Source organism: Mustela putorius, unplaced genomic scaffold (genome assembly GCF_011764305.1).
Source record: "Mustela putorius furo isolate JIRA1106 unplaced genomic scaffold, ASM1176430v1.1 tig00004068_pilon_pilon_pilon, whole genome shotgun sequence".
NCBI lineage: Eukaryota > Metazoa > Chordata > Mammalia > Carnivora > Mustelidae > Mustela > Mustela putorius.
The window spans coordinates 587563-603760 of NW_025422199.1; the positions used below are offsets into that span (position 1 = coordinate 587563).

The following is a 16198-nucleotide window of genomic DNA, read 5'->3' on the forward strand; positions in this document are numbered from 1 at the left end:
GTGTTGCATCCCAGCCGCACTAACTGCCCATTCGTGAACTGAGGGGTTGGTACACTGGGGGACCTGATTCACTAGGTTAAAAAGTGTTGTTTGTGCCCAGCCATCGTCCAGAAAGGACGCGTGCTGCTGCCTGCTGCTTCTCTTGACGCTACGAACCTGGCCCGCCGCAGAGCGCTCCAAGGCGGGGCGAAGATGGCCTCGGTGCCAGTGTATTGCCTCTGCCGGCTGCCTTATGATGTGACCCGCTTCATGATCGAGTGTGACATGTGCCAGGACTGGTTTCATGGCAGGTAAGGAGGGCAGGCCATGCTGGGCAGGTGCTCATTTGCTCGCTCCTTTCTCAACCCTGTTTTAGGTTCTCGCTCAGAAAACAACCCGCACCCCGCGCCCCTCCCCCCACGCCAGTGAAGAATTACCTCCAACCCACCTCCCAGACCCAGGTTCTCTCATCCCTTCTTGCAGACCAGGGCCTAGCTGACATTGGCTTTTGGTGTCTCCCTTTTTTCTCTTTTCCCTTATATGTTTCTTCTTTGCCCCGTTTTGACTTTATCTAATTTGCAAAATATTTTTTGAGCCACAGTGTATCATTTTTGTACCCTGGCAGTTGTGTTTTGCCTTAGACTCAGGCTTTGTAGGATACAGTACTATATTCTTGAGATAACTGAATCCAACAAACATGGGTTTGAGTTGTGGCTTTGCAACTTAATATCAGTGTGTCCTTGGGTAAGTTGCTTTGCCTCTCTGAGCCCCATTGTCTTTGCCTATAAAATATATCTAATCTATCTAATACATCTGTTCTGATTATTTAAAGTATTTTGCATGCACTCAGTGAGTGGAGGCAGAAATACAATAGGATTTCTGTTTCTTCAGTATTTATCTGCAGAACCATCCAACTGAATTGAATTAAGCAGAAGAGATATTGGGTAAAACAGCAGGAATAAAGCCACTAATGAATTTCCTCGTTAACCATGTGTGCTCATAAGCACCTGTCACCCAGGATACCAGAGAGGTTAGTGTGTGGGAAAAAACTGATGTTATCCCATAATTGGGACTTAAATTCCAGTTATGGAAAGAAAACCACGAGAGGAGTTTTTGCACTGGAGTACAACAGAACAGTATATGGTGCCTCCTGTTGCATGTTAGATTCTAGTTTTCCGTTGTCACTAGTCCCTTACAAATGAGTTTCCGTTGCTTCACCCAAGACCAGACTGAAGGTGCTGATGATACTGCTAAAATTCTGTTCTCAGCAGGGATTGCCCCTTGCAGGGCATTCACGTTCATGTTCACCTGATCTTTATTGAGTATTTCTGTGTGCCAGGTGTGGAGTTCTTTTTTTTTTTTTAAGAGATTTTATTTATGTACTTGAGAGAGAGAGAGAGAGAGAGTCAGAGGGAGAAGCAGACTCCCTGCTGATCAGGGAGCCCAATGTGGGACTCGATCCTGGGACTCTAGGATCATGACCTGAGCCAAAGGCAGTCACTTAACCAACTGAGCCACCCAGGCACCCCAGGTGTGGAGTTCTGTTTGCTGCTTCATGTTGTTTGATTTAAGAGAGGACAGACCTACAGGGTGGGGCATTTTCCTTTCCTCTGGAAATTAGCAGGTTTAAGATGATTTTCAGGATTCCTGGTATCTTTGCTACTGCTGATCAAGTCACTCTGTTTAAAATTCTTTTGGTGGTTCCCCTATAGAATGAAATTCAGTCTCCTTTGTGTGACAGACAAGACCTTTTGTGATCTACTTGTTCAGTCTCATTTCCCGCCACTCCTCCTCCTGGTTCTTCTTTATGTCCCAGCAAGACTGAACTACTTAGAGTTCTGGGAGAATTTTATACTCCTTTATGCCTCTTCTTTGTGTGTGCTATTCCTACTAATGTCCTCTCTTTTACAACTCATAGCATATACCTCCTCTGTGAAAGGCTTGCATCCTCTTGGTTCCTATTGCACTTTGTGTACATCCTTACCGAAAGTAATTATTTCATCATCTCATAGTCATAAATCCATCTGTGTTATTCATTAGCCAGAGCTACTTGAGGGCAGATATGTCATCTTTTCAGTTTTGCTATCCGTAGAACCTAGCTCAGTGCTAAACATTTCATAGATTGAGTGCATGTTTGAATGAATAAATGAATGAATGAATGTGTCTTCTTAAAAAAAGCTATTGTCTGTGGCCTTTGCTTTGGTTTATGTGAAAAGTGTGTAGGTTCAAACTTGGGAAGAAATTCCTTCCTGCCTACAATGTAGAGACCCTAACTGCACAGTTTAGGAACAGAAAACTGGACCAAATGCTCTCTCATATGCCAGTCCCCATGACAGGGACTTTGCATAAATTATTTCAATCCACACCCAATCCTGGAAGTTAGATTTTTCTTTTTTAAATAATATTTTAAGTTTTTTCCTGACTGCAGATGTGAGACATACTCATTGTAGAAAAGAAAAATTATAAAGAAGGAAATGAAAATCATCTATGAATCTGCTATCCTTCATAATCCACTGTTAAATGTTTTGTTGCATTAACTCCTGTCTTTTGACTTAGAATATGAAACTGCATTTTTATAAAATAGGATTGTATTATAAATACCATTTTGTAGCCTGATTTGTATTCTTACTGAACATTATAATGTGTGTATTTTACCAGGTCGTCAAATATTCTTCTAAACTTCATTTCTGATATCCCAGCATATATGTTTGTCATCAGTTACTTGGTCATTTCCTCTGTAGTTGGATACTTCTTTTTTTTAAAGATTTTATTTATTTATTTGACAGACAGAGATCACAAGTAGGCAGAGAGTCAGGTAGAGAGAGAGGAGGAAGCAGGCTCCCTGCTGAGCAGAGAGCCCGATGCAATGCGGGGCTCAATCCCAGGACCCTGGGATCATGACCTGAGCCAAAGGCAGAGGCTTTAACCCACTGAGCCACCTAGGTGCCCCTGTGGTTGGATACTTAACATTAGTTCTACTTTTTTATAATGAAATATTGTGATATGAGGGAAACTTGGAGGATTCTGGAAATGTTTTTCATTTTGATACAGGGTTCCGGTTAAAACAAAAAGAAAAACTTATGGTGAATACTGTTGCACATTAGAGACTTGACATTTATAATGAATGCCACGGAGTTCTTTAAGAATTCCAAATTTACAAATATGGAAATGGGTTTACGGGCTATGCTCCTCCTTAATCACATTTCTATGGTAAGTCCTGTGTTTCTGTAAACACCCCAACACAGGCAAATTGCCTTAATTTCTTTTTTCTATGAAAGAGGCCAAATTTTTGTGTCATCATGCTTCTGTCTCTGGGCTAGCAGAAAACAAGGAAGCCAGCTGAGAATAAGGTCCTTGGGTCGCTCTTGCTTACTCAGTGCATTGTGTACATGCACATGCACGCACACATGCCAGGCTCACAGTGCTCCATATACAATTGTACTTAAGCACAATTGAAAATGACTCGATATTGTGGACTTTTCATGATTGCTCACAATAGTTAAGCCCACAAATGCCTGTAGGTGATATAAATCTGTCCACATTTCTGATGACTTCCAGAGGCTAGATTTCTTCAAGTCTGGTTGGGGAATAGTAATGCCAAGTTACTTCCTGGAAAGGTTATAACAAAGAAGGTGACCATTCTATTTTGCTGGTGAGAATCTATAATTCATGGAATTACTTTCTAAAGTCTGGATTTGAACTTAGAATTACCTGGCTCCAGAGCCCAGGTTCTCAAAAGTGGAAAAAACTTGGTATTAGCTTTATTTCTCCTACTATAAAGGGTGGGGTTTTTGCAAGTCACTTTGATTTGTAGAGCAGTGGTTCTCCCAACTTTAATGTGCATCAGAATCACGTGGGAGACCTGTTGAAAGACAAGGTAGGTAGGCCCCACTTACAGGGTTTCTGATTTAGTAGGTGAGTGGGGACCACCCTCAGAATCCCTGATTTATAGCATTATTCTGTCTCAGTTCTTCCCCTTTTCTGCAGAGTGTGACAGCTTCTGATGTTGAGAGAATGGGCAAACTAACATACCCTTATCATATAGTGTTCTCAAAGTGTGGTTCATTAACGAAATTTGTTAAAAATGTGAATTCTTGGGCTGGGACCCAGCAATGTGGTGAGCATTTATTGATGTCTGGGGCTTTGGCAAAACATCACCCCTTTGCAGTGTTCCTGTCTACAAAGGAAGTATTGGTTGGCACAGCCTCCAGGGGTGGTTTTTTTTTTTTTTTCCTGGAGGAAATGGCACTAGCTTCAGAACTGGGTTCGAGTTCTGACTCTTCTAATCAAAGGATTTCATCTCTGTGAAGCCTAGTTTCCCCAAGAGTGGTTGTGATTTAAATAAAATGATAATGAAAAAAAAATAATGGCCTTTGTTTACCAAGTACTAACAAATGTGTCAGCCACTATGCTAAATACTTTGCCTAATTAACTTGGTTTAATCTTTTAAAAATTTAATCATTTAAAAATTATGGATTATATTTATTTAATAGTTTTAGGACTATTAAAGTTATCTATTTAATATTGGGTACGTTGTGGTAGTTTGTGCTTGCCAAGGAACTGATACATTTCATCTCAGTTGTCAAATGTAAGTGTGTAGAATTGTTGACAGTATTCCCACAGGCTAGCTTTGTGGTGATACTTCATTCCTGATACTGAAAATTTGCATCTCTTTTTTTCTTTCTCAGACTTGATAGACATTTGTCAGTTTTGTTGATCTTTTCAAAGAACAAGCTTTTTGTTTCATTGGTATTCTCTATTGTCTTACTGTTTTCAATGTCATTGATTTTATGTCTTTATTATTTCCTTCTGCTTGCTTTGGATTTATTTTGCTCCTCTTTACCTAATTTCTTGAGGTGGGATCTTCAGTTATTGATTTGAGACTTTCCCCATTTTCTACTGTAAGTATTTAGTCTTTCTAATTTCCCTCTTAGTATGGATATAGCTGTGTTCCACAAATTTTGATATTTTCCTTTTCATGTAGTTCAATGTGATTTTTTAAAGATTTATTTATTTATTTGAGAGAGAGGGCGGGGGGCAAAGGGAGAGGAAGAGAATCTTCAAGTACACTCCACGCTAAGCATGGAGCCTGATGTTGGATTCATTCTCATGACTCAGATCATGACCTGAGCTAAAAACCAATAGTCAGATGTTTAACCGACTGAGCCACCCAGGTGCCTCTAGTTCAATGTAATTTTCAATTTCCTTAGAGATTTCATGTTTGACTTATGGATTGCATAGCAGTGTGTTGTTTAGTTTCCACGCGTTTGTAGATTTTCCTGTTAATTCTGTTACTGATTTCTGTTTTGGTTCCATAGTGCTCAGAGAATATTCTCTGTATAATTTCAGTTTTTTTAAACTTATTGAGGTTTGTTTTATGGCCTGGGATATGCTCCGTCTTGGTAAATGTTCCATGGTCACATGAAAAGAATCCTGCTGTTGCTGGGTTGAGTTTTCTATAAATGTAAGTTTACTCCTGTTGGTTGATGGTGTTGCTGAATTTTTCCTTGTCCTTGCTGATTTTCTATCTAGTTCAGTCAAGTGTTGAGAATGAGGTATTGAAGTGTCCAGTTACAAGTGTCAATTTGTTTCCTTTCAGTTCTATCAGTTTCCTTTCAGTTTGTTTCCTTTCAGTTCAGCTTCATATTTTGCAGCTTTGTTGTTTGATGCATATGCATTGAAGATTGCTATGTCTTGGTGGATTGACCTTGTTATTATGATGTCCTTCTCTGTCTCTGGTAATTTTTTGCATGGAAGTCTACTTTATGTGATATTAATATAGCCACTTTTTTCTTCGGATTAAAGGTTGCATCGTATATCCTTTTTCATCCCTTTACTTTCAGTTTACATCATTGTATATAAAGTGAGTTTTTGTAGCAGATAGCATATAGTTAGTTTAGTATCATTTTTATCCACTCTGCCTCTCTCTTTTAATTGTTATATTTAGACCATTTCTACTTAATGTGGTTATTGATATATTGGGGCTTAAGTCTGTCATTTTGCTTTGTTTTATTTTCTGGTTGTTCCTCTTTTCTCTTTTCTTTATCCTACCATCCTGTGGAATTTTCTAGAATTCCACCTTGACTTATCTGTTGTGTTTTTGAATATATCTCTTTGTATAGCTTTTTTTACTGCTTGCTCTAGGTACTTAACATAATACATACATAACATACCACAATCATCTAGTATTGACATCTTACCAATTTGAGTGAAGAGTATAAACCTTACTACCCTTTAAACTCCTTTATGCTTCCAGGTTTATAATATAATTATCTTGAATATTTTCTCTACCTACATTGAGAAGCACATCAGATAGTGTTACAGTTTTTGTTTCAACTGTCAAAGAGATTTAGAAAACTCAAGAGGGTAAGGAAACTATACTCTATTTACTTTACTCTATATAGTATACTCTATATACTCTATTTACTCTATATTTTTACTCCTTCCCCTTTTCTGGCTTATTTCCTGATTGTCCCAAAGATTCCTTTGTCATCTTCCTTTTTAGAGAGCTTCCTTTGGCCGTTCTTTTAGGATAGGTCTGCTGGCAACAGATACTATTAGTGTTCCTTCATATGAGAATGTCTTGATTTCCCTTGGATTCCTAAAGGTCTTTTTTTAAAAGATTTTATTTATTTATTTGATAGAGAGTGAGAGCAAGAGAGATCACAGAGGGATAGGGAGAAGCAGACTCACTGCTGAGCTGGGATCCTGCTCTATCCCAGGATGCGGGGCTCCAGGATCATCCCAAAGATAAATCACACTTGATCATGGTAAATGCTTATTTTAATCTACTGCTGAATTCAGTTTGCTAGTATTTTATTGAGAATTTTTTCATCTGTACTGATCAGGGATATTAGTAATATTAGTGTGTACTTTTCTTGTAGTGTCTTTTAGTGTCTTTATTTGGCTTTTGCTTTATTTTATTTGATAATGCTGGCCTACTAAAATGAGTTTGAGAGTCTCCCTTCCTCTTTGATTATTTTTGAAGAGTTTGAGAAAAATTGTAATTAATTTGCCTTTAAATATTTGGGCAAAATTCCCTGGTGAAGCCACCTGGTCCTGGGCTTTTCTTAACTCGAAGTTTTTTGTTGTTGTTGTTGCTTAGTCGGTCTTTATACTAGTAATTGATCTGTTCACATTTTCTACTTTTTCCTGATTCAGTCTTGGTAGATTCTGTTTTTAAGAATTTATCCATTTCTTATAGGTTGTCCAGGTGTAGAGTTGTTCATAGTTCAATCTGTTTTCTTTCTGTTGTTCAAATTGGGTAATCTCTGTTTATCTTCAGGTTTACTGGTCTTTTTTTTCCCCTCTGTTGTCTCCATTTCGCTGTTGAGCCCATCCAGTGAATTTTCATTAAAGTTACTACAGCGTTTAGTTCTAAAAGTGCCATTGGTTCTTTTCTTTATCTTCTACTTTGCAGAAAGTCTCCATTTTTTTTTTTTTGCTGACATTTTCTATCTATTCATTTGTTTCTGGCATGTTTGTAATTGTTCATTGAAACATTTTTATGATTACTCCTTTAAAATCCTTGCCAGATAATTCCAACATCTGTGTCCTCTCAGCGTTGAGATTATTGATTTCCTTTGCTTATTCAAGTTATGATTTTCCTTGTTCTTGATATAATGAGTGCTTATTTTCATGATATCCTGGATATTTTGGTTATTATTAGATTCTGGGTATTATTATATCTTCTGTTTTTGCAGGCCTCTTTAGACACTGCACTTTAGTGGCAGGTGAAGGGGGTGTGACTTAGTTACTGACAGGTGAGAGTAGAAGTCTAGGTCTCTTGGTCTCTGTTGACACCCGCTACTTCAGGTCCTGCTGCCCCAGTCAGGTTGCCTTCTTCTCTCCATCTAAGTTCACACATCCAGTAAGTGGCAGAGGTGGTTTGAACCTAGGCAGTTTGGCTCCCAGCTCTGTATTTTTAACCTCTGTGCTGTAGTGCCTCTGAATACTTTACAGAATGTCCTGATTGATTGTGGAGATTAAATGTGATTTTAATCACATTTCTCCTCAGTTTTCTCCTCAGTTTCCTCTATGCAAGCTTCAAATTCACTTGTTTTCCCCTCATCCCCTTAGCCTGCTCTTTTACTTTTTACCACTTAAGAAACTTTTGGCACCACTTGTCCATCTTCCCCTCTAGAATGTCCACTCCATGAGGGAGGTGGCTGTTCTCAATCAATATTTATTGAATTTGTGCATTCACTTTTTTAACAAATACTGATTGACTGTCTACCATGTACCAGGCTTTCTGGTGCACAGTGGGGATAAGTCCTCTTAGTCTTGAGACCTGGTGCTGTGATAATTGGCCTCTTCACTAAGGAAGCAAATTAGCATTTAGGACACTTGGTCCCAGGTGATAATTATTGAGACAGTGCAGCCAGAAGTCTGATTTTCATCCATCTTTCTTCCTGATGTGAGGAATTATCTAGCCCAATGAATGTTTGTGAATTGAATTGAAGAATAAATAAAACAGGACTGGGAGATGAGTTAGGTAAAGATTTCTGGTGAACAAGATCAGTGCTGTCTGCCAAATGTAGTGGGGGCAGATAGCAAGTAAATGAGCAGTTGCAAGTCCACGTGGTGAGTGCTGAAGTAGGGATAGTGTGTGTGGCATGCCATGGTGGCATGGAAGGGGAAGAGCAGGAATGTCCTCGGCACAGAGAGCCACGTGTCATGAGACCCAGACCAGAAAAAGCATGGCAGCTGACTTTTTAGAGTAGGACTGACTTCATGGGAATGTGACCAGTCACACAGAGCCTCATATTCATTAGGGGACCCCATCCTTGAGGTTTAATGTTTTGTGGTTATTGTCTTGAAATTCTTAATAACTTTACCTTTGAATTTGTGTTTTGTATGTGAAATCCAGTTAGATAATGCAGTGTGTCCTAGGGACTTCGAGCTTTCACTCACATGTGATCTTCCCTCCTACTGCCTCTCCACTCCCTAAACGGGTTCTCGATTGGCTGCCTGGGTCACCAGGTCTGAAGGAAAGTGCATGAGAGTCAGGGTTAGGTTCATACATCCTGTGCACTGAGCATAGGACGTGGCCTGTACTTCCCCTTGAGTATTCTCATGCTAAGGGAGCATGACAATAAATAACAAAAAGCTCTATGACAAGTTGAGAGAGAGAGACCCAGAAGAAAGGAAGCTTTTTTCTTTTTTTTTTCCCTGGTTTTCGTTTGCACCAGGCATCACAAATTATGTAGCTGACACTGTGTGTCAGAGGCCAGAGGTCAGGGTAAAGAGGCAAGGCCTTTTAGACTGTGGTAAGTTAAACTTTACTTTAAAAAATTGGGAAGCCTGTGAGGGGTTTTGAGCAAGGGTTTTTATTTTATTTTACTTTATTTTTATTAACATATAACGTATTATTTGCTTCAGGAGTACAGGTCTGTGAATGATCAGTCTTACACAATTCATAGCACTCACCATAACACATATCCTCCCCAATGTCCATTACCCAGCCATCCTATCCCTCCCTCTCCCCGCAGCAACCCTCAGTTTGTTTTGTGAGATTAAGAGTCTCTTACGGTTTGTCTCCCTCCCTGGTCCCATCTTGTTTCATTTTTTTCCCTCCTTACCCCCAACGACCCCCCGCCCTGCCTCTCAAATTCCTCATATCAGAGAGATCATATGATAATTATCTTACTCTGATTGACTTATTTTGCATAATACCCTCTAGTTCCATTCCTGTCATTGCAAATGGCAAGATTTCATTTCTTTTGATGGCTGCATAGTATTCCCTTGTGTATATATGCCACATCTTCTTTATCCACTCACCTGTTGATGGATATCTAGGTTCTTTCCATAGTTTGGCTATTGTGGACATTGCTGAGCAAGGTATTTTTTTAAAAATTTTTTTAGGTTATTTATTTATTTATTTGACAGACCGATCACAAGTAGGCAGAGAGTCAGGCAGAGAGAGGGGAAGCAGGCTCCCTGCTGAGCAGGTAGCCCGAAGTGGGGCTCTATTCCAGGATCCTGGGGTCATGACCTGAGCCGAAGGCAGAGGCTTTAAACCACTGAGCCACCCAGGCGCCCCTGAGCAAGGGTTTTTTAAACAATCACTTCGGCTATAGTGGGGAGAGCCAGTTGGGTGAGGACAGAGTAGAGGCCAGGAGCCCAGTTAGGAAGACAACAGTAATCCCAATTAGAGATAATAGGGGTCTGGATTAGAGCAAGGGCAGGAAGGGTGAGAATAGGGCTAATCACAAGATAGAAGGATAGGATGTGATGATAACTTGAATGATAGTAGCAACACAGAACACTTAACTGTGCACTAGGGACTGTTGTAAACATCTTGTATGGATTAACTCATTTATTTTTGATAACCTTATGAGGTATGTACAGTTTTTATCTCCACTTTAGGGATGAGGAAACTGAGGCACAGAGAGGTAACATGCCCAAGATCCCACAGCTAATAAGCAAGAGGGACAGCCGGGATATACACTCAGGCAGTCTGAGGTTATGGTGGCAACTGCCAAGAGAGAAAGCAGGTTTAGAGTGCAGGCAGAAGGAGAGTTTGAATTTTGACATGTGAAATTTGAAATAGGTAAGGAGGCTATCCTGTAGAAGTACCAGGAGGCATTTTGTGGGAAGGGTCTGAAACTCAACAGAAGGATCTGGCTTCCTGTTTTATGGGTGTAGAGGGCACATGGAGTCCTGGCAGTAAGATCAACAAGGGGAAGTGAGGGGAGAAGAATGCCTAGGCAAGAAGGCTGCAGAAACATCAACCTTTCAGGAGTGAGCAGAAGAAAAAGAGTGCAGTGGGAAACAGAAGCAGCAGCCAAAGACATAACTAAGATCACATCACATTCCTGCTCATAGTTGTTCCATGGATTTCACCTGGTTTTTCACTCAGGAAAAGCCAGTGTCCTTTATGATGTCCTACAAGACCCTACTGCATGAACCCATTACTTTTCTGACCTATCAGGGTCCCCCACCCCCACTCTATTCCAGAACACTATTCTCCTCTCCATTGCTTTAATAATCTAGGCACACTCCTGCCACGGGGCTTTTGTCCTTTCTATTCTCTCTAATTGTGATGTTCTTCCCTCGTATCCATATGGCTTGCTCCTTTACTCCTGTCAGGTCTTTAATCAAAGGTCATCTTCTGTGGTGCCTGGGTGGCTCAGTGGGGTAAGCATCTGCTTTCAACTCAGGTCATGATCCTGGTGTCCTGGGATCTAGCCCCACATTGGACTTCTTTGTTGGTGGAGAGCCTGTTTCTCTTTCTCCCTCTACCTGCTGCTCCCCAGGCTTGTGAACTCACTCTCTCTCTCTGTGTCAAATAAATAAAATCTTTTAAAAAAGTCATTTTGTTAGTGAGTTGCTACATAAAATTTTAGTATCTACCTGCTTTCTTATGTAAATTTCAGCACCGTTGCCATCTCCCCCCCCAGTGTATATGTGTGTGTGTGTGCGTGTGTGTGTGTGCGCGCGCGCACATGTGTACCTGTGTTTGTGTCTCTGTGTCTCTTCCTGCTGGATTCTTCTGCTTGGCTCTTCTCACTATGATACAATGTATTTTACTGATTACATTGATTTATTTTGTTTCTTGTTTGCTCTGTAGAATGTGAGCTCCATGAAGGCAGGGATTTTTGTATGCTTTGTTCTGTCTTTGTCTCCCCTGCACTTGGACCAGGGCGTGGCAGATGCTCATCAGCTATTAACTGAGGAACTGGACATCAGACAGAGGGGTTGTTCTGGAAGTCAAAGGTAGAGAGCTTGTCAAGTGGAGAGAGCACAGGGTCAGCACTGTGTGATAATCCCACTAAGAGATCAAGTGAGATAAAGGAGAGAAGTGCTTATTGCTTGTATCACTAAGAAGGTTAGAATATTGATGAGCTCTGTTTTAAAGAAGGTGGGGACTAAAATCAGACCATAGCAGTGGGTGAGAAAGTATACACAGCAACCCTGGAACACCTCTTACAGGTTTTTGGCTCTGGTTAAACGTCTCTGGACAATACCAGGTGGCAAGAAGTCGGTGGACTTTTCACTGTATACAGTTTTTTACCTTTTGAGTTTTGTACCATGTGTAAGTGACAACTATCCAAACAAGTCATCATGAACCTGCACAGGTTTAAACAAAGAAGATATTTGGCTGTTAAGTGGCAGAGGGGCAGACAGGAGGGAGTGCCTTCTCTTTTTCATCTGTAAAGATCCAGGTGGGCTTGTTGAAATGCTGTTGTGAAGGAGAAGGAAGAAAGGAAGGCAGGAGAGGTTGAAGATACTGAAGAAAGGGTTGATTGATTGAGAAGATCAAAAAGATGTAAACCAGGTGGAAAAGCTGACTTTAGAAAGGAGGAAGGATAGTCCTTTCTTTGTAACAGGAGGTAAGGATGGGTGCAGAAGGAGGTGGTTTCAGTGTGGGAGGTTGAGGTGGATCTCCTCCTATTATTTCATTTTGTCTAAGAAACAGGCAGTGTCATTTTCTGAGACAGAAGAGGGAGGTAGTGGAATCAAGGATTTGAAATAGTCACTGTGGATAACAGGAGAGAGACCGAAGCAGGCAAGTATAGGAGCATTGTGAGGAAGCATGACCCAACAGACTACATTTTATTTATTTATTTATTTATTTATTTATTTATTTATTAAAGATTTTATTTATTTATTTGACAGAGAGAGATCACAAGTAGGCAGAGAGGCAGGCAGAGAGAGAGGAGGAAGCAGGCTCCCTGCTGAGCAGAGAGCCCGATGCGGGACTCGATCCCTGGACCCTGAGATCATGACCTGAGCCGAGTGCAAATGCCTTAACCCACTCAGCCACCCAGGCTCCCCCAGACTACATTTTAGAGGAGTTTAAAGTTCACAGTCAAATGGAGAAGAAGTTACAGAGATTTTTTCATATTCTTATTGCCCGCACATTCATAGCCTCTCCACTGTCAACATTCCTCACCAGAGTGGTACATTTACCATCAACAGACCTACAGTGACACATGATTATCACCCAAACTCATCGTTTGCATCTTGGCAGCATACATTCTGAGTTTGGACAAATGTATAATGATATGTACCTACCATTATAGCATTTTTGTATCATACAGAACAGTTTCAATGCCCTAAAAAAAGTTCTCTGTGCTCTGCCTATTCATCTTTCTCTCCCCTCCTAACCTCTGGCAATCACTGACATTTTTACTGTCCCCGTGGTTTTGCCTTTTCCATAATATCTGTTAGTTGGAATCATAAATTGTGTAGACTCTTCAGATTGGCTTCTTTCACTTCGTAATATGCATTTGAGTTTCCTCCATGCCTTTTCATGGCTTGAGAACTCATTTATTTTTAGTGCTGAATAAATATTTCATTGTTTGGATATACCACAGTTTATTTATCCATTTACCTACATCTTAGTTGCTTCAAATTTGGCAATTATGAATAAAGACACTATAAACATCCATATTTAGGATTTTTTGTGGACATAGTGAGTAAATGCCAAGGAGTGTGATTGATGGATTGTATGTTAAGAGTATGTTCAGTTTCGTAAGAAACTGCCAAATTGTCTTCCAAAATGGCTGTACAACTTTTGCATTCCCACCAGCAGCAAGTGAGAGTTCCTTTTACTTTGCCTCCTCATCAGCATTTGGTGTTGTCAGTGTTTTGAATTTGGGCTATTCTGATAAATGTATAATGATATCTCACTGTTTTAATTTGCATTTTTCTAATGACATATGATACGGAGCACCTTTTCATATGCTTATTTCCCATCTGCATATTTTCTTTGGTGAGGTTTCTAGAGAGATCTTTTGGTGCATTTTTTAATTGGGTTTGTTTTATTGATTTTTAAGAGTTCTTTGTATATTTTGAGTAACATCCTTTATCAGGTAAGTCTCATGCAACTATTTACTCCCAGTGTTTGGCTTATCTTTTCCTTCTCTTGGCAGTATCTTTCAAAGATCAGGTTTTTAATTTTAATGAAGTCTATTTTATCAATTCCTTCTTTTATGGATCATGCCTTCAATATTACATCTAAAATGTCAGTATTGCCATACCCAAGCTCATCTAGATATTTAGCCAATGTTATCCTCTAGGAGTGCTATAGTTTTGCATTTTACATTTAGATTTGTGATCCATTTTCAGTTCATTTTTGTGTGTACAAAGTCTGTGTCCAGATTCATTTGTGTGTGGATGTCCAGTTGTTCTAGTACCATTTGTTTGAAAGACCATCTTTTTGTCCCATTTGCTCTTTTGTCAAAGTTTAGTTAACTATATTTATGTGGATCTACTTCTGGGATCTCTATTCTGTTCTATTGATCTGTTTTTCTATCTTTCATCAGTACCACACTGTCTTGATTACTGTAGCTTTAGTTTCTTTTCAAATCTTTTTTGTTTTTTTAAAAATTATTTTTATTAACATATAATGTGTTATTTGCCCCAGGGGTACAGGTCTGTGAATCATCAGGCTTACACATTTCATAGCGCTCACCAAAGCACATGCCCTCCCCAATGTCCATAACCCAGCCACCCTTTTTTTGTTTTTTAAAGATTTTATTTATTTGAGGGAGAGAGAAAGAGTGTGTGCATGAGCAGAGGGAGGGGCAGAGGGAGAGGGAGAAGCAGACTCCCCACTGAGTAGGGAACCCAACGTGGGGTTTGATCCCAGGACCCTGGGATCATGACCTGAGCTGAAGGCAGCTGCTTAACTGACTGAGCCATCTAGGTGCCCCTGATTACAGTAGTTTTACAGTAAGTCTTGGAAGTTAGGTAGTGTCAGTCTTCCAACTCTGTAGTTTTCATTCGATATTGTGTTGGCTATTCTGTGACTCAGATATTTTGGATAGTGTGAATTTTTTGTGGCATCTGTCCAGTGGGTGATTTTTCTCCAGCCATGTCCAATGGTCCAGTGTTACATGGTTGAATTGAGTCAGGCTTGGGATTTGCATGGGGGGGGTGATGGAAAGGCAGTGGAGCAAGGGAGGATATCTGTACGACAATGGCTGAAGTGAGGAATGCTAGAATCTGAGGTAGACTGGGGAAGAAGGTGAAGTTAAGAATAGGTGAAAAGTAGGATCAAGGGATTTTTGAGGGCAAAGAATGGGTATAATGAATGAGAGCTGGATGATTACATTTGTGGTCACATTGTGTGATAATATGAATTTCATATTCCAGATGTGGAGCAATTGCAAGTTTTGACAAGTGAAGACCATGAGAATAAATAGCTGAAAGGGGAGTCGGCAGAGTAGCCTCTGAAGATGAGAAGGTCAAAGAGCTAAGGAGCTAGGATGTTGGGCCTCTGCATCAATACTGATGTCTTGTGGGGTATTGGCAGGACATGGGATGGAGAGAAATCTGCGAGCCGGTTCTTTAATGAGTGAAAGGGTTATGTTGGGGAGTTGAGTAGCTGGCAGTGAAGAGGAGTGGGAAGAGGCATGGCTACATGATATGAAGCTCAAAGGAGTAAGATATCTTACACAGGAGTACAGGAGAGATGATCTCAAAGTCTCACTGGAAAGTGAGGGGAATATCTACCCCCAGTGCAGCCCCGAGTTAAAGGGTCTGGTAGAAGACACAGCTTCTGCTTGACAGGGCTCTAGCACAGTGCTTCTTAGACTTTCTGTGGCTAAGAGCCAGGTTGGTTGGTTGGTTTAACTTTCCAATCCATAATGGACCTGTCATTTGGCAAAATCAAAAATGAATTACTAGAAAAATAGTTGAACAAAAAAAGCTATACAAAATACAAGCCCCATTTTTTTTATTGTTAGATTCAACAGTAGACATAAAATTACTCAGCCAAATTGCCATATAAGTTTTTTGATTGCTTACTCTGACTTTTTGTAATTACCACAGAGCTGTGGGAAACAGCTGTCAACCAAAACTGTGGTCTGTAGTCTGTGGACCAAGCTGACTGGCATTCGTGTAGGGAAAATGGCTTTCTTCTAGGAGACACTGCTGTCAGTTAAGCCAGGAAGGTGAAGAAGGGGTTTGTTGAAGGGGATGTGAAGTAGAGAGGTCTGCTTACCAAGGAATGGGGTTGCTGGGGGTACAAGAGAAAAGTTAGGAATGTCAGTGACCAGTGGATGTTTGATGGGATGAGAGTTCAGGAAGGAGGAACGAGTGGAGCAGTTCCTTCTTGAGCAGTGTCCCAGGCTAATGGGTGTGAGACTGAAAACAAGTCCAAGGAAGTGAGTTAATGCTACAAGGTCTGGGGAATATATTTAAAGAAAGTTTAGGCAGGTGAAGGGTGACATGTGCTTCTCTGTGCTCACGGTCTAAGTACTATATA

At 40.3% G+C, this 16198-nt stretch overlaps 1 protein-coding gene across 6 annotated transcripts in view; it reads left to right on the forward strand.

Annotated features, from left to right (window-relative positions):
• The window catches only part of PHF8 (PHD finger protein 8), a 98554-nt gene that overhangs the window by 1551 nt on the left and 80805 nt on the right, over positions 1 to 16198 (forward strand). For all 6 annotated transcript variants that reach the window (XM_004780593.3, XM_004780589.3, XM_045072772.1 and 3 more), the window contains exon 2: positions 101 to 290. In XM_004780593.3, the coding sequence (XP_004780650.1) occupies positions 193 to 290 (98 nt within the window). In that variant the 5' untranslated portion in view covers positions 101 to 192. The remainder of the gene's footprint in view (positions 1 to 100; positions 291 to 16198) is intronic.